The sequence below is a fragment of the Trachypithecus francoisi genome, unplaced genomic scaffold, assembly GCF_009764315.1.
Source record: "Trachypithecus francoisi isolate TF-2019V2 unplaced genomic scaffold, Tfra_2.0 Lachesis_group7, whole genome shotgun sequence".
NCBI classification, from domain to species: domain Eukaryota; kingdom Metazoa; phylum Chordata; class Mammalia; order Primates; family Cercopithecidae; genus Trachypithecus; species Trachypithecus francoisi.
In genome coordinates, this window is record NW_022681472.1 from 49,944,891 (window position 1) to 49,966,930 (window position 22,040).

The 22,040-nt window shown below is 40.6% G+C and overlaps 1 protein-coding gene across 1 annotated transcript in view; it reads right to left on the reverse strand.

Moving 5' to 3' along the window:
• Positions 1-22,040, reverse strand: part of CDH17 (cadherin 17) — an 81,365-nt gene that overhangs the window by 30,832 nt on the left and 28,493 nt on the right. Inside the window, exons 4-12 of the mRNA XM_033202748.1 lie at positions 18,507-18,641; positions 17,461-17,599; positions 15,024-15,182; positions 14,719-14,918; positions 11,817-11,948; positions 11,360-11,510; positions 6,783-6,998; positions 3,146-3,222; positions 1,032-1,223 (exon numbers count right to left, since the gene is read on the reverse strand). Of these exons, the coding sequence (XP_033058639.1) occupies positions 1,032-1,223; positions 3,146-3,222; positions 6,783-6,998; positions 11,360-11,510; positions 11,817-11,948; positions 14,719-14,918; positions 15,024-15,182; positions 17,461-17,599; positions 18,507-18,641 (1,401 nt within the window). The remainder of the gene's footprint in view (positions 1-1,031; positions 1,224-3,145; positions 3,223-6,782; positions 6,999-11,359; positions 11,511-11,816; positions 11,949-14,718; positions 14,919-15,023; positions 15,183-17,460; positions 17,600-18,506; positions 18,642-22,040) is intronic.

Consider the following 22,040-nt stretch of genomic DNA (forward strand, 5'->3'; position numbering starts at 1 on the left):
ACAGGTGCTGGAGAGGATGTGGAGAAATAGGAACACTCTTACACTGTTGGTGGGATTGTAAACTAGTTCAACCACTGTGGAAAACAGTATGGCAATTCCTTCAGGATCTAGAACTAGAAATACCATTTGACCCAGCCATCCCATTACTGGGTATATACCCAAAGGATTATAAATCATGCTGCTATAAAGACACATGCACACATATGTTTATTGCAGCAGTATTCAAAATAGCAAAGACTTGGAATCAACCCAAATGTCCATCATTGACAGACTGGATTAAGAAAATAGCACATATACACCATGGAATACTATGCAGCCATAAAAAAGGATGAGTTCGTGTCCTTTGTAGGGACATGGATGCAGCTGGAAACCATCATTCTCAGCAAACTATTGCAAGAACAGAAAACCAAACACCACATGTTCTCACTCACAGGTAGAAATTGAACAATGAGATCACTTGGGCACAGGAAGGGGAACATCACACACCAGGGCCTATTGGGGGAAGAGGGGAGGGATAGCATTAGGAGATATACCTAATGTAAATGATGAGTTAATGGGTGCAGCACACCAACATGGCACACGTATACATATGTAACAAATCTGCACGTTGTGCACATGTACCCTAGAACTTAAAGTATAATAATAAAAATAAATAAAAACATAAAACACTAAGTTCGATTTGAAGTTTAGATAAACAACAAACAACTTTTTAGTATAAGTGTGTCCCAAATATTGCATGGAACACACTTATACTAAAAAGTTGTTCATCCTGCATTTTATATATTTTATGTGACATTACCTCCCTGTAAAATTTACTTGGCTAACTAGCAACAGAGCCAGGTCTAGAATCCTGACTTTACATCTGTCAGGAAGACAGGAATGACTAAGAGGAATCCAGGCATGCAGGAATCTATCACCATGCCTGAGAGGCGGCTGCTAATACATCACCTCTGCTTATAGATCCTCACACTGTCATTAGTAAATTAACCCACAAACAAAGACAAATTATATTAAATAAATGGGCTATTTACCTTTTTAATTATTACATATCCGGTGTTGGTGTGGGGATCTGTGTCAACCCCCAGGCGTCCCTCACTGTCTCCCTTTATGATATGATACAGAATTTTAGAACTCCCAGTAAATGGCTCATCAGCATCACTGGCCTGGATGGTTAAGATAGTAGACCCAACGTTTGTGTCTTCAGCAAGAGTCAGGTTTCCATACTAAGGAGAAAATGGAGAAGGAAACAATGAGAAGGTCTGTTGTCATCAAAGCCAAAGGACAAACTTATCTCTCTGGTTTCAGAATAGACACAAGTCATAGTTTGCATCAATCTTCATGGGGCATGTTTTTTCCTATTGATGAATATATTGCAGTTGATTTTAACATCAGTCATACTCATGAGCCAATATCCATTGTACCAAAGAACACAATATCTCAGAGAGCTACTGGTAGGATTCTAAAACAAATTCCCCCTTCTATATCCAATTTGTTTAATAACTTAATTATTGTAGTAGTAATGATATAAATAGCCACCATGTACTGAGTATCTATCAGGTGGTAGGCACTTTATATACATTATTTAATCAAGTCTTAAATCAACCAATGAATGGAGGTTGATTAAAAGCTTGAACTTTAGAGTTAAACAGCCTGAAAATGAATCATAGGCTTGCTTTTTATTAGTTGGGTGGCTTGAAGCAAGTTACTTCACTTCTTTGTCAGTTTCATCATCTGTCCAATGAAGACAATAGTAATGGAAACTACTTCATGTTTGCTGTGGGCATTAAGAGAGACAATGCACGTAAAGCTCCTAAATTCTTGGCACATAGTAAGTGCTCAGTAAAGGAAAGCAACAAAACATCTTATGGAGTAGTTATGTTACCATCTCCACTTACGAGGAGCAAACGCTTGGAGAAGTTAAACCCACCAAGGGTCACACAGCTAGTGGGTCACAGGATTGGGATTCAAAGCCATGTTTGTGCAACTCCAAAGCCTGTGCTCTTGAACACTGGCCTAGACCATCTCCCACTCTGCTAAAAATCCCCCAGATCGTCTCTCTTGGCATTATGATTCTAAAGAGGGTTCTAAGTAGGGATCAGGAGAGAGGACCACGGCATTGAAAGAAGCAGGCTCACTCTCTCTGTCGCCAGATAAGTATTTAAGCTCTGAGACCTCAAGTGCAGGATTCTTACCCTCAATCTAAAAAACACTGTCTCGATAAAAGGCAAGGAGGTCACAAAGTTAGCAAAGGATCAAATGCCCAAGAGAATGGAGGCTGAGAAGAAATGGGTTATTTGATGCCTGCTGAACCTCAGTGCCTGTTATACAAGACATATCCACTCACACCTCTTCCCACCCCATCCCCCTCATAAATCAGTTCCTTTCTTTGTCACAGCCTTGTCCCTATTTTGATTTATGAACATCATCACAGGGCTCTGGGCTGCCTTATAACTGACTTCAAAAATGACATAACAGTCTAGTCAAATGGGCTTCTTGCTCCTTCAAAATAAATAGAGACTTCCCTCCTAAGGGAAACAATGATAAAGTCATCACCAAGTCTGAACGCCCTATCAATGATAAGAAAATAGTAATTTGCATTTTTCTTGAGGTTCTAAATTGACTTTTTTCTTTCTGTCCAGTTAGAATTCTCTCAAATGTCTTGGACACATTTTTCTTTGGCTTAAGTCATAGATTAATTTTTTCTTCTTCCTTTGTCTTACCCAATTATTACAAATTAAATTGCCAATATTCCAAATATTAAATTTTTGACTAAAAATGCTTGAGACCTAGCAGTAAATCTATTTATTGTCCTAATACACAAAAAATATATAATGACAAACTGCAAGCCGCCATTCAACTTTTTTCAGTTTGACAAAGATTGTGGTTGCTGTTTTTAAGCAGCCCTTGGAATAAATGAGCTACTGGCAGGAGTTTATAAACAAATGTTCCCAGACACCTATAATAGTGTTATTGTTCCCCAAAGATTTTCACTGAAGATGGCCTGTGGGTTATTGGTGCACTGACCAAGTTTACCTATTAAGTCTGGCACTTTTCCTAGCTACTATCTGTGTCTTTATCCCAGAAGAAAGGGTCAAGTAAAATGAACAAAAAAGTAAAGAAAAAACAAATAATGACAACTACTCACATCTGATTTTTCAAAGATGGGGATCTGATCATTGATATCAATAACGTTGATTTGCACAAAACAAAGGGTCTTGAAATCTGAAAACCAAAGTCATATGTCATAAAAATTTTCACTGAAAATCATGCATTAAAATCAGAAATCCGCAAGAAAATACTTGGCAAGTGAAGTGACAGCCATAGCCACAATTTTGCAATTGACATGCAATTTATGCAGAGAGTGGGTTCTCTGCTTCCTACCTGTACCCAAGTGGTCACCATGTGTGGGGCAGGGTGGCTAAAGACAGATCTAAGAGAGATTTTTCTGGGTTTTTCATTGCTGTCCACCTGCTGTCCTCCTAAGTGAAGTTACGTACAGGTTGTTCCTGAGCAGGATGGCTTTTTTGTGAAGCAGTCTTTTTCTGACTAGTGAAACTTATGTAATCTTCAAAGTCCAGAGCAAAACTATCCTTCCAGAAAGCCTTCTCTGAGCATCCCAGTGGCTGTCTCTCCTTGTCTGAACACATCCATCCTACATCTGCTCTGCCTACTATGATGGGGAGGTTCAAGGGCCTGCTATCTTCTAAGTAAGGGAGGAACTGGCACAACTGGCTGTTCATAAGAGTCTGGCTACCCAGCCTGCAGGAAGCAAGGTGGGGACAGAGGTAGCTCCTGGATGCCTGGAGAAATCACCCAGGCTTTCAGGGATGGGTTTCACAATTCTAAGACCTAGGCAGATAGCAGCTTCAGCTAGATTCCAGATGTGTGTGGAGTGCAGGTGGGGACAGGATGCCTGGGAGAGACAGAACAAGAAATAAAATGACAGGTTCTTTGTTGGGTTGCTGTTGTTCTAACCATGGTTAGACATAATGGTTAAGACTCTGGGCTTGGAATTCACTGTTTGGACTCTGGCTCTGCCACTTAGCATATATGTGAGAGCTTGGGTGCCTCACTCTGTTTATCTGTAAAATATGAATAACAGAACTGATGTTTTCATCATAATACAATTTTTAGTGGCCTCTAGATACCAGCAACAGTATTGCTTTACTTGAGTTGTTCGTCTTCATGATAACTTCATGATATAGTGCTACTGTCATTCCATTTAATTAACAGATGAGGAAGCCAGGGAATAGAGAAGTTCAGGCAACCTGACCAGGATCATACAAACTAACTAGTGATGGAGCCAGGATTCAAACCCAGAGGCTCCCTTTGCCCTCTGCAGCCACCATCCATTCCTCTGTCTGTGCTCTGTAGCCCAAGGGGCTGACCTTATGAACTGCATCGATGCACATCCTCACCCTGAGGCTAACAGTTGGGTTCTGCCAATGGGAGGCCTGGCAAAAGACTGGAGGGAGAACAGGAAGAACGTGGCTGGGGGTGTCACACCCCCGTTGCCAACAGCCCTCTTCTGGTGACAGGCACAGGCCTTGCTCCTTTGGGGGATGCTCTCCTCCCTGACTTCTTCGGGTTTTAGGGCAGAAAATGCTGCTCACTGTGCTTCACACATCCTGTTGGTTTCCCTTAACCCTGCCCACAACCTTTGCAAACAATCCCTTCTTTAAACTCTTTGAGGGGAGCCTCCATTTCCTGCTGGGATCCTGATTAATATTCCCAGGTAGTTTAGAGCGGGTACTCAATGCACTGGAGATGATCCCAGGGACAGAATCTATTAGCAATCCAATTACAACCAAGTGGATATTGACTGAAGTTAAGGCTGGTCCTCAGAACGTTTGTAGGCAACAAGAACGGCTGAAGACTGGAGTGGTCCCAAACCCGGAACCCACTGGCTCACTGCTCTGCACACACCTCGTTTGGCCAGCAGTGGGCCTTTCTGGGTAAAAGGCCTTCCTTGGTTTTATGTAAAACTGTGTTAATTATAACCTAGTCTCTAGTTTTCTGTAGTGCACAGTTGAATGTTTAGTTGTATCAACACACACACGTATTTGAATATATTTTATCATCTGGTCCATATTTTCTGTAGATTTACTCATGCAAATAAACAATTGTAATCTGATTCCCACTTTAAACTCTATCTTCAAATTGCTCCAGGTCCCCATGCATTTCCACATGGATTCCCACTCTCCCACAAGCCCTACATGATTTTGTCACTTGTCATATTCATCCTTCAAAGGCCAGCTCAGAGACACCTCTTCCAGAAAGCTGTATCTGTTATCTCCCGCCACTGAGTCACTTATTTCCTTCATGGGCTACGTTGTGCGGTTCCTTGCAATTTACTGACTCACGTGTCCATCTCCTCTACCAGAATGAGTGCTCCCTGAGGATAGAATCATCTATGTCTCCCCAATACCTTGCATGGTGCCTCAAATAGGTAAATGTGGAATAACTGCTGAAAGAATGGACTGCTGAGAGTGTGAAATTGTTAGCTTGTCGTGGATAGGGAAGATTTATTATACTTACATCTATTCTATCTCTTATAATAATGCTAGATAAATATTAGGGCCTTAATATTTGTCAAATTACTGGGTTTCATTCTGCATTGGGGCCCTACTAAACCTGGCTTCTGCCTAGTATCCCAATATCACTGCCAAGGAGAGAAACATGAAGCACAGTGTGAAACGTTTCTTGTTTGTTCTCCATACCTGTGTCAGCCAACAGAACAATTACTGAATAATATGGTAATCGAAGATTCAGTACGAGTTAACTCAAAAGACCTTCTAGGAGTGTGAGTGTCCTTGAAATGAGTCTCTCTTTGAATCCATGTATTTTGTGTGTCTGTGCATATTTGTTTAACAATGTGTGCAACTGATTGAGAATGCATAGTTTTTATCAGATTCGCAAAGGCTCTTGTGACCCAACAGAGATTAAGAACCACTTGCTCTGCAATTGTTTAAGGAGTATAGGGAAGAATGTCTCCTGATACTCTCAAATGGCCAACTAGAAGCTGATAGGATAAGACAGAACTTCCCGAAAGATGCGCTTCTCCTCCACTTTCCTACAGTAGAGCCCTTTCAGTCTGAAAGCAAGAATTGGGAAATACAATTAGTTTTCCTGTTTGTGATCATGGTCTGCAGAATGTGCCTGGCAGACCTCCAACAACAGGATGTGAACTGACGACGGCCCCACCGCTGTGCTCTGGAATCTATTACCACATTTGCACTGAGACCTCGCCTCCTCTGGACTGTCCACAGCCAGTGACTGAGAAAAGCAGCAATGGTAAGGCTCATTTTCAAAGACAATGGATTCCTTTGACAGCCACCTTTAGACTCCCCAACAGCTGTGCCAAGCTTTCCTCAGACTGTTCTAGTCTAGGACATTCCCACCAGCCTTCCTTCTCCACCTCCCCTTCACTCAGGGTCAGGCATCAGGCTTGCATTTCGGTCTGATGACTCTCCCAGACTTCTTTGTGCCCTTCTGCAATTTTTTCTCACAGGCTCCCCACCAATAAAATCCTTGTATATTTAATCTCCTTTTGACATCTGCTTCTCATAGGACCCAAACCAACACAACAATGGTGCCTGAGCTGCAGCTCTGGCCTTTACAATGTTCAACCAGCTATCTCTGTGTTATGTGTGTTTCACAAAGGAAGCAAAGAAGGTTTCAATGGCGTCCTTCTATAACCTACCAGACATTAGAGCAGACAAGTAAGTCATAGCTAGAAGGAAAACAATGATTTGTACTCAAGACAGTGGAGTGATACTAACCTTTGTCAGACACCTCTATCGTTAGGTTATACTGAGGAGTATCTTGCTTCTTCAAGGACTGTTTAGCTAACTGTAACATTCCAGCATAGGTTTGGATTAGGAAGAGTCCATCCATGGGAAGTTTGGGAGTTTGCTCCACAATTCTGTAGTTTAACAAACTGTTGGCAGTATTTTCTTCATCCCTGTCATGTGCAGTAAGGGTCCCAATACTGTTACCTATGAGGAAGGAAAGAAGGAAATCCAACCATTACAGGCTCCATGTAATTAAAATAGTTTCAGTGAATAAGCACATTCCTAGAAAACACCATGAATAACTCGGGATAGCAGACAAACGTTCTTAGATTTATTTTGGTTCTTCTCATCCTATCATGTAGTGGGTTGAATAGTGTATTAGTCAGCCAGGGCTGTCATTAAGTATCACGGATGAAACAACAGAGACTAATTTTCTCACTGTTCTGGAGGACAGAAGTCTGCGATCAAGGTGTTGCAGGGGTTGGTTTCTTCCGAGGCTTCTCCTGGGCTTGTGGGTGACTGTCTTTTCCTTCCGGTGCCTTCACAGCACCTTCCTTCTGAACCTCCCTGTGTCCACATTTCCTCTTATAAGGATACCAGTCATACTGGATTAGGGCCCACCGTAAGGACATTTTACCTTCATGACCTCTTTAAAAACTTTATCTCCAAATATAGTCACATTCTGAGGTACTAGGGGTTAAAACTTCACCCTATGAATCTCGGGGAGAGGAAACATGTAGCCTAGAACAGAGGGTTATGACCTCAACATATAATTTTGGAAGCATGGGAGACACATTCAGCCTGTAACACCTAGTGCTGCCTCCCAAAACTTCATGTTTACCAGAACCTGAGCATGGGACTCATTTGCAAATAGGGCCTTCACAGATATCACTAGTTAAGGCTCTGGAGATGAAATCATCCTGGATTTAGAGGCAGCCCTAAATCCAATGACAGGTGTACCTGTAAGAAGGGAAACACAGAGATGCACACACAGGAGGAAATGATCTGGAGGAGGAAGCCAGAAGTTGTAGATAGGCTGCCACAAGTAGCCAGGGAACACCAGATGCCAACAGAAGCCAGAAGAGGCAAGGAAAGATTCTCCCCTTGAGACTCTGGAGGGAACACGGCCCTGCAAGCACCTTGACTTCAGACTTCCAGCCTCCAGGACTAGGAGAGAGATTTCTGTTTTAAACCACCACGTCAGTGGTGATTTGTTGCCGTAGCCCTAGGACACTAATACACATGGCAAATGGTATCACTAAACAAAGAGAAGCCAATCCTAGATTGCCTCTAAGCAACTTCATGGAACAACTGCAGAGACTGACTCTACACCAAAGATAACACAGGGCAGAGACCAGGCAGGATCCTCTCTGCCATGCTGTAGTTTGTGGTCCTAAGTATTTTATTCCTGTCAGAGTTTCAGTCCAGGGAGTTCTACAAGCCAGTGGCTACGACTTGGTTCTGCACCCAGCTCTGGGCAAGTTCCGACAGGTTCCAGACCATCCTACTCTGGGAGGTGGGAATTGTGCGTCTTTTTATATGCAGCAAGAATCCCACGTAGGAGCTCAAACTTGAATTCATCCCATTTGTGTAGTTACACCCTCTCACCCATCCACTGACACAGTTTGCATCCACTGACACATATGGAAATTTAGAGGTTTTTTGGTTTTGGGTTGGGGGAGGAAAAAGAAAGTACCTATGTTATGTCTACAGTAGAGCTGGACACATGCAGATGTGTCTCATGGGCTGCATACAGGGACCATCAGAAGAAATAGGACAGAAGAGAATATGTACCTAGTGCATATGGCATGCATATGCCCTTGCAAGAAAAGTATCTGTGTGCTGGGATGAAAGAGTGTCTTACTAAATTCTGTGGTCCTTTGGTGTCTCAGCAGCCCTGCCATAGCTCTATCCCCTCAGCAATTGAGCAAGAAACTGAGGACACTGACCTCCTCTCACTCACAGGAAACCTCCATGCTGCCAGAGGCACCATGAGGACTTGTGGATCAGTTGGAAGTGAAAGGAACCATGTCTCTGAGTGACTGAGGCCAGGAACAAGTGGCAGCTCAAACTGATACAGGAGTATATGTAGCATATCTTGGAAATATGCAGAAATATTTAGGGAGGTGGGGCTTTTATGAGAGTCTAAATTTTCTGTGTGAATACATAAGACTTGGTGGCAAGTGGGATTCAGGAATAAATGTTAGTGTTGCTAAGACTTGCGGACACAAGTCCCACAAGATACCAAACCAGAGAATGTAAATACACTGGAGAATTCTTTTTTTTTTTGAGATGGAGTCTCACTCTGTTGTCCGGGCTGGAGCGCAGTGGCATGATCTCAGCTCACTGCAATCTCCACCTCCCAGGTCCAAGCAATTCTCATGCCTAAGCCTCCCAAGTAGTTGGGATTACAGGCATGCACCACCACACCTGGATAATTTTTGTAGGTTTTTTTTTTTTTTTTTTTTTTTCAGTAGAGACAGGGTTTCGCCATGTTGGCCAGGCTGGTCTTGAACTCTTCTCAAGTGATCTGCTCATCTTGGCCTCCCAAAGTGCTAGGTGGGATTACAAGCACGAGCCACTGCACCTGGCCTAGTTCGGTATTTTGTCAAGGTTTAATTTGTGAATATTTCCACCTACTCATGTCCTGTCAGCTCAGCTAGACAGTAAGTCCCCACAAGGCAGGAGCATTGTCTTGTACCTCTTTCAGGTTACATACATAGAATATGCTCAGTTGATTTATAAGAATTATTGGTCCACTAAAGACTGAAATATTTTTACAAAACAAATTCTCACCTTTAGAGAGGCAACTAGCATGCTGAGCCCCTTCAAAATTTATTCTAACAACAACGACTTCTTCAGTCTAAGAAAACCAGCACTGTCCTCTTCCCAGATGAGGCAGGAGCCTCTAAAAGGTCTCCCAGCAACCCCCATCTCCTGATATTTGTACTTTTTCATAACCCCATCCTGTTGAGTGCAGGCTAGGCCTAGCAACTTGTTTCTAATGGCAAAAGTGATGGGCTCGCTTCCAAGATTAGGTCATAGAAAGATTGACTTCCATCTTGCCTGTCCTTTCCTGCTCTGCTGTACTCTTTCCCTCTCCCTCAGAACTCTGAATTAGAGGTACCCAGCTGAACTTCAGCCAGATTCCCAACTCACAGAAACTGTGACATAATACATGTTTGTTGTTTTAAGCTGCCAAGCTTTAGGGCAATCTGTTTTACAGAAATAGGTAACAAATGCACTACATGTTTGGCCCAATGTAAAAGAGGCTTGAAGTGTCATGTCCAGGTCAAGAAAGGTTGTCAAGATTTTCCACCTTTATTCAGTGTCACAGAACATTCCAGATTTCCCAAGAAGGTGATGGCACACGTGTTTGTTGGCTACTGTTACACATTCCAATGTTACACAATTGTGACTGTGAGAAGATTCTTCCTTATAATGAACTGAAATCCTTCAAGCTGGCACTAACTCTCCCTGTTGTGGCAGGAGTTGAAAAAAATCAAACAGAGAGGACCTGCACAGAACACAGTGGCACAGAACACACTGACAAAAGGTAGCCACATGACACCTGACAGCAAGAAGAAAAATAAAGAGCAGTGTGAGCAAGCCACTCCAGCAGCACCCACCAAGCCTCCGGGAAGGCACTCACTCTGTCAGAGGTGTCTGGTGAGGAGTGGAGGAACCAAAAGAAAATATGAGCCCGTCCACAAAGCATAGGAGGATCTGCCCACAAGGGCAGCAAAGCTCTAGAAATGATAGTCGTGAGGCTGCTACACTTGTAAAGCCTCTGAAACGTACACAGCACAACAGAACAAAACATTTCAAGAAAGGCCAGTCTGCTCAGTCAAGGGGCTCACTGCCAAGGGGGAAATAGACAAGCATCGTCCCAAACCCAGAGAAGCCATAAAACTCCCAGAAATTATAATGTTATGACAGTAGTTGTTCCTATACAAAAACTAAAAAGCTATCTTAGGACACAGTAAAAGAAAACAGCAAGACAAAGCAAAAATGATAAAAATAGATGGGACTTGACTTCATCTAGCAGCCTCTTGAATTATATTATCAGCTTCTTAGAGAGGGGCGCCCAAGGGCCAAAAGTCAACTTCCACTGGTATTGCTTACTTCTTGCAGGGTGTCTGTCTGACTTTGGGTGTAAATGTTTAAATTCTTTGGCAAATGTGATGAGATTATCTCTTTAATGAGATTATTAGAGGTCAAATAATGTATGGGGAAATCCTGCAAATGAGATATCCCTATATACATGTATATAAGATACTAGTGTAGGTGGCTGTGATACTAATGATAGTGGTAAGGGTGATAATAATAGTGATAATGGTAGTAGTGCTAGTGGTAGTTATAAAAGCCCCAATTTAAGAATACTATCCAGATACCGTTTGACCCCAAATACGGTCCCTACATGACTCCCAAAGTACAGTCAACCTCCATGCTGTAGAAGGCATGGATTATTGACTTCCAGTAAGGTCTCCTGCTCACATTTTACCCAGCAGAGGAGAGAAATGCAGGGAAGTTAAACAGCATTAGGCAGCTCTCTCATTTCTTACCCAGTCGTTCATTCTCCTGGACCTCAAATACGGTTACTGGTGATGGACATGTAGGTGGATTATCATTAATATCTTCAACTTTTACATGAATTTCCAGTGGATATGAAAGTGGTTTTCCATACTCATCCTTCGCAACTGCATAAAAAACATACTACAACAGGAAAGTCAGAGTTAAGACAAGACTCACCCACCACCCTCTGCCAAAGGCAGAGAAAATCGCTGTTTCATTTCTATGTCATTTACTCCCTTATTTTTAATTCACTTAGAACTGGGAGATTAAAAAAAATGAGATGGGTCAGAATTATGTGAAAATTATCATGTCTTTGAAAACCAATAATATGCTGGAGTCTGAAATGTGTGTTTTTTTTTTTTTTAAAGTAAAATCCATTTTGCTCTCAACTGTAGATGGGCATAGGACTTTGTCTTGTCGTCTGTGAAATTATTCTCTTTTACTCACTGCATCCTTTTCTTCTCGGTCCAAGGGCTGAGTCACGTAAATATCTCCTTCCTGGTCAATTGAAAACGGGAATCTTGGCAGCTTCTCTTTGTCAACTAAGGAGTATTGTGCACCGGGATCATTCCACCGCACCTACAGGACCCAAAGTCAGTTGTGAGGAAAGCTACATTTGGACTGAGAGAACTGGAAAGGAAATAATTTTCTGGTTCTCAATTTGAAATCTCTGACAACCTTGTATGTCTGTGGTTTCTTATAACAACTGAATTATATTTTTCACTTTTAACCTAAAATAAGCCCCCACCAAGTTATATTGCTCGAAAAAAGCACACCAGGAAATGTTTCTTCTCTAAAGCAATTCCTCACAAACCCTCTACAGGGTTTCTTTTGGAAGTCTGACTGTGAAAACTTTCTATCCATGAACCATCAAGTTAAGAAACAAAATGTACTTTGTAGTTGGCAGTGTCTGAGGACCAAGCCGTGATGTATGGTGAGCATCTAACACTCACCAATGAAGATGAACAGGGGCAATAGAGGCCACTCTGAAATCTTCTCCATGCCATTAAGTAAGACAAATGATACAAAAATAAGGACATTCCTTTCCTAAATATTTAGCCTCAGAGACTTCAGGGATGAGAATAACTGCCAACTCCTAGGGTTGTTTGTAAACAACCTGGCAAAAATAAAAAATAACACAAGTAAGACCAATCTACTTGCTATATAGGCAGAGCCTGGTCTGATATATCAATAATGTTTACTGAGTTTGGCACATGCCAGACACAATTCTAAACATATTTATGTGTTATCTCATTTAATCTCCAAACAGTCCTCTGAAGTACAGACTACTGTTATCTCCATTTTACAATGAAGAAACTAGGGCACAAAAAATTTAAGTGATTTGCCCAAGGTCCTACTGCTAGTTGAAATTTTCGCAATAAACCATTCTCAGAGCAGCCTGGGAAGGTATCACAGAAGCAACTTTGTCCCTTGCTAATTATTTAAGCATCATGCATTGTCCATGCAAAGACTACCTGCTTGGTTATAAAGTGGGCTCCTCTTGTGTTCTAAAAATTCAGCCTGAGTTCCTCTCCCCTACCCCCCTTCCCCCTCCTCCCTCTCCTCCCCCCTTCCTTCCTCCCACCCTCCCTCCCTCCTCCTCTCCCTCTCTCCTTTTGGGTTTCAGAACACCCAGAACATTTTTTTCCAGGCCTGAAAATTGGGTAGACACTCTAGAATGTTTTCTTGGCAGCCTCAAGTCAACTAAGCATGAGTTCTTTGCAGCATTTACAAATCCCTATGGGAGTAACTTGAATAACAGCTACGAAGACTTTAGTCTAGGCCACCAATCGGAAATCCTCATGGTAATGAGTGTTGACATGCTTTCTTTCTAACTAGGAAATCAGAATTCTTCCTGCTGTTCTTCCTTTTTTTTCCCTCCTGAAGTTGAAGTTCATTAATTCAACATTCAATAAATAAATGTCCCTCGCCCATCCCAATAAATATGATGGAACAGGTCATTCCAGGGCCCCTTAACAATAGTAGCATTAAAAAAAATTAGGGGAACTACAGACTAGTACTTCTTCATATCTTTTAATATCTAATAATTTTATCTACTTTTACAGATACTATCACAGTTAATCTTCACAAAACACTGAAGTATTATCCCTATTTTATTGATGAGACACTGGGGCTCAGAATAGTTAAATGACTTGTTTATGATCAGTCATTTAAGTAATGGAACAGGAATATGATTTTCTTAATCTGCTTCCAAATCCAGGGATCTCCCACTAACCCACAGCTTTCATGTGGAGGAATTTCCTGGGCTTCCAGAAAATATCAAATCTGGGTGGAGTCCAGAGTGAATTTCCGGGAGCTAAGGTAGGAAGGAACCCAGGGTGAGAGCACATGCCACGGAGGTGGGGAAGTAGGAGCATCTGAACAGAGGGGAGAGGCACACACAGGAGACAGAATGCCAGGTGTGGGGAGTTTCCAAGGGGAAAGGTTCCCTACTATGATCCTTTTACCCCTAGCCAGTCCTATCTCTGTCCCTCAGCCTATGATGGGACAAGTCTATTGGGTCAAGATTTTTCCCACAATAAGAATGAGCAGCCTTTCAAAACTATTTGCAACCCCCAAATCAAACTATATTCATTCATACAATATGTGCACCATATATGACCTACTGCAGGGCAGCCATATCCCACACTGCTAACACGGAACAACAAACGTCACTGTTGTCTACTTTTAAGATACGGGTGAGTGAAGTTCTCTCTGAAAGCAAAAGTATATATCTGATGTAGTTTGAATGTTTTCCCCTCCAAATCTCATGTTGAAATGTAATCCCCAGTATTGGAGGTGAGGCCCAGTGGGAGGTGATTGGATCATGGGGGCGGATCCCCTGTGAATGGCTTAGCACCATGCCCTAGGTGATGAAGTGAGTTCTCACTCTGAGTTCACAGGAGACCTGGTGCTTAAATGTGTGTGGTACCTCCCACCTAACTCTCTTGCTCCCACTGTCATCATGTGATGCTCCTGCTCCCCCTTTGCTTTCTGCTGTGATCGTAATTTTCCCAAGACCCTCAGCAGAAGCAAATGACAGAGCCATGCTTGAGCAGCCTGCAAAACCATGAGCCAATTAAACTTTTCTTTACGAATTACCTACCTCAGGTATTTCTTTATAGCAGTGCAAAAATTGCCTAACACAATATCTGCATCCAAATTTCCTGCCCATGAGGCATGGTCAAGTCCAGTGACTCGGGGTCAGAGGCTATATAATTTGCTTTATAATCATGCTATGCAAAAATGTATCTAATAAGGATATCAGTGAAGACCTTTATGGTGGGTCTCTACAAAGTGAAGCCATTTCTCTAGTTGGCTCTCAGTGTTACTTGGGCTTGGGTACTACCTGAGTGATTTTGATGGGGTGAGGATCAGTCGAGTTTTCCACCATCTCCACGGGTTCTGGTGCTTTCCAAATATTCTCTGTCACTATGATATCCACAGATGTGGTATCACTGAAGGAATTCTCACTCTGGCCTCCCATGTCCTTCACTGAGATCACCAGATTATAGGAAGGATTCTTAGCAGGATTCAATTCCTGAGATCCTATGAGAAGTAGGGGAGAAGGGAATAGGAAGCATCTCTGGAAGAGACAGACCCAACTCCCTTTTTCTGACTGAGACAGTCCTACCAGGGCACCCCTGAACATACCTTCTCGGGTAAGAGAGATGGCTCCCGTTTTGTTGTTGATCTGGAAATACATGACATCGTTGATCATAGGAAGCTGGATGACAATCTGGTAAGAAAGCTGGCCGTTGGGAGTGGCCGGATCATCCAGGTCTGTGGCATTGACGTATAAGAAGGGCTTTCCTATTTAACAAAACATAACCAGGAAGAAAAAAAAAAAAGATATTAATTGAAACCCAAACCAACCATAGCTACTTCTTCCATGTAAAAAGTGGAGATATAATAGGGAAAGGTATGACAATTCACACCAGTGGGGAAATAAATATTTATCCCACTCCCCTTCCCTAAAATAAGGTTTCTCAAGGTCTGGTCCAAGAACCTCTAAGGGTCCCTGAAACTGTTCAAGCACTCTGTAAAGCTAAAGGTCAGGTATGTGTAAAAGATCCATTTAAAGTACAAGATAATTTAGTGACTTTTAGTGTAAAAGATGGAAAATATGGTATTGATATTGATTTCACTTTGCAACTAATCTTTAAGAAACCACAATTTATTGAGTTTGGGTATAGTACTAAAGAATGTCCAGTTATCTGAAAATATTATTAAAATATTCCTTTCTTGTCCAACTGCATATCTGTGTGAGGATAATTTTCCTTCGTATACTTCAACTAGCACATGGCAAGAGAATGAATGTAGAAACAAGACGTGAGAATCCAAGTGTTTTCTATTAATCCAGACATTAAAGAGATTTGCAAAGATTAAAGCAATGCCATTTTTCTCACTATTTTTGTCTTTAAAATCAATTATTTTTCATTAAAACATGTTGATTAGTGTTATTTTAAATGAATTAATACTTTTTTAAAATTTCTAATACAGTAAATGTTGATAGATACAACCAGTGATATAGTAGAGACGCCTCATGAGACTCAGTTGTTGAATTTTCAGAAATGTTGTGTGTCAATTATTAATACCAATGGTCACTTGAAATAGGCCATGGTACTTGAAATAGACCATAGTAGGAGTATTTGTAACATGGAAATTGGAAAATTCTACAAATCAGAGCTTTGTCCCCCCAGAAAAATAGCTGTTAAGCCTTTACCAGGACACCACTGGATATAACCCACGTGTCTAAAAGTTCTTCGGAGTCCTCAGTAAATTTTAAGAGAATATACAAGTCCTGAAACCAAAAAGTTTGAGAGCCACTTCTCTAGCAGATTCTATTAGTGAAGATAGAAAAGGTATGGCCTGGAGGCTTCACATTCAGCAGAGTCTGTGTGAGTCTTTGGTATGCAGCCTCAGGGACAGGGACATCACTCCACGTAATAAAGTGAAGTGAATTTTTTCCCGGAATTCTCAGAGGCAGGCATTGAAGAAAGAGAAGGAAAAGATTAAGTAACTTGAAGTGAAGCTTGATGGTGGAATTATGCAAATGGCCCCATGTCTTGATTAGCATTATTTTAAATGAATATCTTTAAATTTTCTAATACAGTAAATGTTGATAGCTATAACTGTATTTCTGAGACTCTGAAGTCTAATATTCCTTTATGTTTTGTGCAACTCTTATGAGGTGATGCTCCTTTCTAGGCGCCTGCTGGACACACTCACTCCTTAATGAAGAGCTCTTGTGGAAGTGAAAGGTAGAAGGTCGATGTAGCATAGAGAAGGGCTGAGCCATAGATGGGATGTAAGAGAAAAAAAGAGCTGGAAACCACCACTGACAATATCAATGGAGGTTCCTGAGAAGATGCAAGGGAGTAAGCTCACCTTTCTAGAGTGTTCTAGAGCTCTGAAGTATCTTAAAGATCACCCTAGAAAAGTGTTTTTCAACTGGGGGTAATTTTTGAGACAGAATCTCATCTGTTACACAGACCAAGTGCAATAGTGTGATCATGACTTACTACAGCCTCAATCTCCTGGGCTCAAGTGATTGTGCCACCTCAGCCTCCCAAGTAGCTGGGACTACAGGCGTGCACCACCACACCTAGCAAACTTTCTTATTTTTTGTAGAGACAGGATCTCACTTTGTTGCCTAGGCTGGTCTCAAATTCCTGGCTCAAGTGATCTTCCCACCTTGGCCTCCCAAAGTGCTGGGATTTTGTGCCCTCCACCCACCAGAGGACATTTGGCAAAGCCTGGAGACATTTTTATTGTCACAACTTGGCAGGGGGCACATAGTGGATAGAGGTCAGGGGGATGCTGCCAATCATCCTACAAGGCACAGAATAGCATCTGACCAAAAAAAGAATGATCAGACCCAAGATGTCAATACATAGTGCTGTGCTGAGACATTGAGAGACAGTGCTCTGGAGCAACAGAGATAGTCAAACAACTCCCAGATCAGTATGAAATGTGGGTAAGATAGTGCTTATTGAGTGACAGCTGCAGCCGTTAGCCACACAAGTCTGCCCCTTCCACCTGACACCCTTCCATCTTTCCATAAATGTCTCTGGCCCCTGCCTGTTACCTGGGCGAGAGTTCTGCCTTACTGAGCCTTCGTACTTTGACTGGAGAAACGTGGGTCGATTGTCATTGACGTCTTTCACTTCTATGGTGATGGGGACTGGACCCTCCACTATAGCTCCATTAGCATCCAGGGCTGCAACCTGATGTTGAGGAAAAGGAAACCATGTTGGTGAGACTGAACTTCATGTCACACGCCCAAAAATCATTTGAAGGAAATTAGAACTCAAAGAACCAATGGCCTGGTGACTGTAGGACAGAAAGAACTCACAAAAGCCCAAATTGGGAGCTGCTAAAATAGGGGTTGTATCAGTTAAGCCTGACTAATAATGACGGTGACTTTCAATCAGCAGGGTGTTTTGGACACTGAACATGCATCTATTCTGGATGGCTGGAGTCCATGAAACAAGAGCACTGCGACCCCCGAGAATATGAAAGTGTCGGGTTCTCTTCCAGAGCCATTCTGGTGGTCAACCTGCAAGGCCTGCCGCAGAAATACCAGACAGAAAGCTTTTATCTCACTCTTTTTTCCATAGTTAGCTCTCTGCCTTTCCTAAGTATTTAGATACCAACAGTGAAAACTAAAGGAGAAAGAGAGGGAGAAGGATCTTTTTAGTCAGCTTCCGGCTATTGGTTCCTTCTGCTTCTTCCAATGCCCAAAGTAGCTCCATCCCAGCGCCGATGCAGCCTTCTTCATGTGTCCCAAGCAAATGCAAGAGCCACAGACAGATACCAGTGAAGTATCACAGATGTGCTGACTTTTGATCCAAGTACCTAAGCATGGTCTTACTTGGATAAGTAATGTCATCAGAGGGTCCTGGCAATGTAAGTGAGGTTACTCTGGTTAAAAAGCCTAAGGAAAAGGATATGTTTACCACACCTCTCTGTAGTTGGTAAGAAATGGACATATAAGGATTGCAAAGTGTGCCATTAATGTAAGGAAAGTTGTAACTGGATTCTATGCAAGGGAGGAAGATGCCAGTGATACTTCCAGAACAAAGGGTGCTTGCAGAGGTTGGAGTTAGATCCCTTCACCTGGTCTCAATTTACCTGGAGATTGTGTGTGGATCTTGTTTCCCTGTCCAAGGTTCTGGTGTAATACAGAAGTCCCTCCCGTTCTATCTTGAATATGTTGTCTGTCTCCCCAGTTAATTCAAAAGTCACAGCAGGAGGATTGGCCTTAAACTGGGGAAAAAAGCAAAAACAACAGATTAGGTTGTAAGGGAAAAAACAATGTTGTGGAATTTGTAGAAAGTCACCAATTTTAGGTAAAATTTTCATTGGTTCAATTACCAAATAAGAAATCCTCAACTTTTAAAGTAGTACCTTCTAAAAGTTTGTTTGCACAATAACTGTGTAACATTCAACATACATTTTCCTCAAGAAACTGTATACTATTATTCAATACATTGACAAAAGTCACTGATGCTTTAAATTATAGCTGAGGTTAAAAGGGACTTTTGGGTAATATCTGAAATCTATGACTTTACTAGCTTCTAAGAGGCATTAAAAGGGTAGATTTCTTGCTAGGATAAAATATGTCATTTAGCACTTCTAAAAATCATGACAAAGATTATTAGACATCTTAATGTTAAGGAAAACAATTTATAAGTGGCTTCAACTTAATGCAAATGCTATATGATAATCTATTTTTCAGAAGTGAAGAAAATACTGACCACCATATTTATAGATATGGCTATATCACTTTTAAGACCACAACAACAGAAAATTCACATAAAACTAAGAAAACATAAAAGTTGTTCAACCTTAAGTTTTAATATACTTTTGTATATTTTATTAAATTAAAAACAATATCAATGTTAGTATCAATATAAAGAAACATTGTTGATGGAAATATAAATTCCTATAATCCTTTTAGAAATAACTTGAGGCATAAAATGTTTATAGCCTTTGATAGCAAACATTACTATACAGAATTTACCCTAAGGAAATATTTTTTCAAACAAGTACATGCTTGTAATGTAAGTAACTTTATTTATAACACCAGTAAGGTTGCAAACTCCTAAAGGATCATTAAAAGGACAGTGAAATTATTATGGCACATGACCTTGACAGAATATTAATCATTAAAATGTTCATTCTACAAATTATGAAGAAACATAAGAAACAGTGATGTAAAGTAACAGAAGTAAATTTGAGAGTAAATCTAGACTGTAACAGTACCAAAAGAATTCATGTCAGTAGGTAAGAAATGGAATTTAAAATACAAGAACAGTTGATGTGTTAAATGGGTAAGATTATAGGTTAAAAAGTTTTTGTGCATGTTTGTTTGTTGATATCATATTGTTTATATAATAAATGAACATGTTGCTATTTTGTGCTTTAAGAAAAAGACCTGGACATCAGTGAGAAAGGTGGAGTAAGGGCCTGCAGAAAACTGCTCCTCCATAAAAGCAACGAGAACACTGGCAAAAATTGTAAATATCATTTTTTCAGAATATGTGAAATTAACCAGATGCTTGCAAAATCCAAGGAATGTTTATTAAAAAAAAAAAAAACTACTAAATATCAGCGAGAACCAAGCTTTGTGGTGTTTTAATGCACCCTAATCCCATGGTCCTTTCCTAAGACCTGAAGTAGCCTTGAGAGCAACAGCCTCACACCACAGTACCATGGAGAGGGTGAGAAGCATTTGTAGCTTCCGAAAAGCTCCATCACCAGAGAACTATCATTAGCTATCCTGTGGGCATTTCCCTGGGAACACCTACTTATAAGGCTTATCTTCATTTGACCAGACTCAGAATTCACACACTACACACAATTTTTCCCCTGGGCCATTTGTTGAAAACAACCATCAGCAATTGTTCAACATTGCAGAGGCCTCAGGCTGTGATAACAGTTGAAAACAGCTGACCAAAACACTTAAAAGGGAAAGCTGGGAAATGAGATGTCCATATGGGGCTTTGAAAATCTCTAATATATTCCTGGCAATCTACAAGGCCACTATCATGAGCAGGGCTGCATGCATGCCTGGGAAAGACCTGAGAAGGACCTATCCCTCACCTCTGGCTGACTTGGAGGCTTTGCATAAGCAGAAAGTAAAGGCGAAGGCAGAGTTGTAAACTGCCTGTCACATAGTTGAAGGTTGTGTCCCAACATGCACACAGTGCCCCTTGGTAAAAGCCAGGAGACTTACTGGCTTAAGACATTTAAGGAAATCTCTATCTAGTCATTAGCTGAACACTAAGCTAACTGAGCAGAGACTTCAGTGGCCAGACATGACAAAGAATACAGACTTTACAGAATTCATTAAGGAAAGTCACTAAGCAAACAAACAGCATCAACAACCAACTCCAGGAAAAGAAAGATATATGATTTCTAGAGTTGCCACATCACATTATTTAAAATGTTCAGTTTTCAAATTATGAAATGTACAAAAATATTAAAAAGTTAAGTCAACAGAAACTGTCCCTGAGGAAGCCCAGATGTTGGATTTACTAAATATTTTTAAAAATCTATTTTAGATAGATTCAAAAACTAAAGGAAATCATCTCTAAAGAATTAAAGCTTAAAAACAATGTCTCATCAGATAAAGAATATTAAAAATAGAAATTTTTAAATTAGAAATTCTACAGTTGACAAGGATGATAACTGAAAGTAAAAATTCATAAGAGGGTGTTCAAAAGCAGATTTGAGCTAGCAGAAGGAAGAATTTGTAAACTTGAAAATAGATTAATAGAGATTACAGAAAGAAAAAAAATGAATAAAAATGAATAGATTCCCATTTTTATTCATGTGGGAACACCGTCAAGCAGACAAACACATGCATAATAAAAGTTCCAGAAGGAAAGGAAAAAGGGGGAAGAAAGATTATTTGAAGATAGAATGACCCAAAACTTCACAAATTTAAGAAAAACATGAATCTATATATCCAACAATCACAAGGAACTCCAAATAGAATAAACTCAAAGAAATCCAAACGTAGTCACATCATATATATTTGAAAGATAGAGAATCTTAAAAGTGCATGGACTCATCACATGCAAAGTGATAAAATTAACAGCTGATTTTCCATGGAGATCAAAAGGCAGTGGAATGACACATTCAAAGTGCTGAAAGAAAAAGAGTAGCCAAGAAAGAATTGTAAATCCAACAAAACTATCCTTCAAAATGAGAATAAAATTAGCCTACACTACTATCAGACAAAACATACTTTAAGACAAAATTTTCAGAGATAAAAAAGGATATTCTATAATGATATGTGTCAATCTATCAAGAAACCATAGCAATTATAAACATATATGATGCACCTATCAATGAACCTCAAAACACAAGAAAAGCTGACAGAATGGAAAGGAAATTAAATAACAGTAATAATTGAAGATTTCAAGACTTCACTTTAAATAATAGAATAGAATATCAATAAGGAAACAGAAGACTTGAACAATACTGTAAACCAATTAGAAGCTAACAGACACCCAACACTCCACCCAACAAAAGCCAATCACATGGAACATTCTCCAGGATAGGTTATATGTTAGACCATAAGCAAGTCTCAATAAATTTAAAGGGATTGAAGTTATACAAAGTATTTGACACTTGACTAAAATTAAAAATAATATA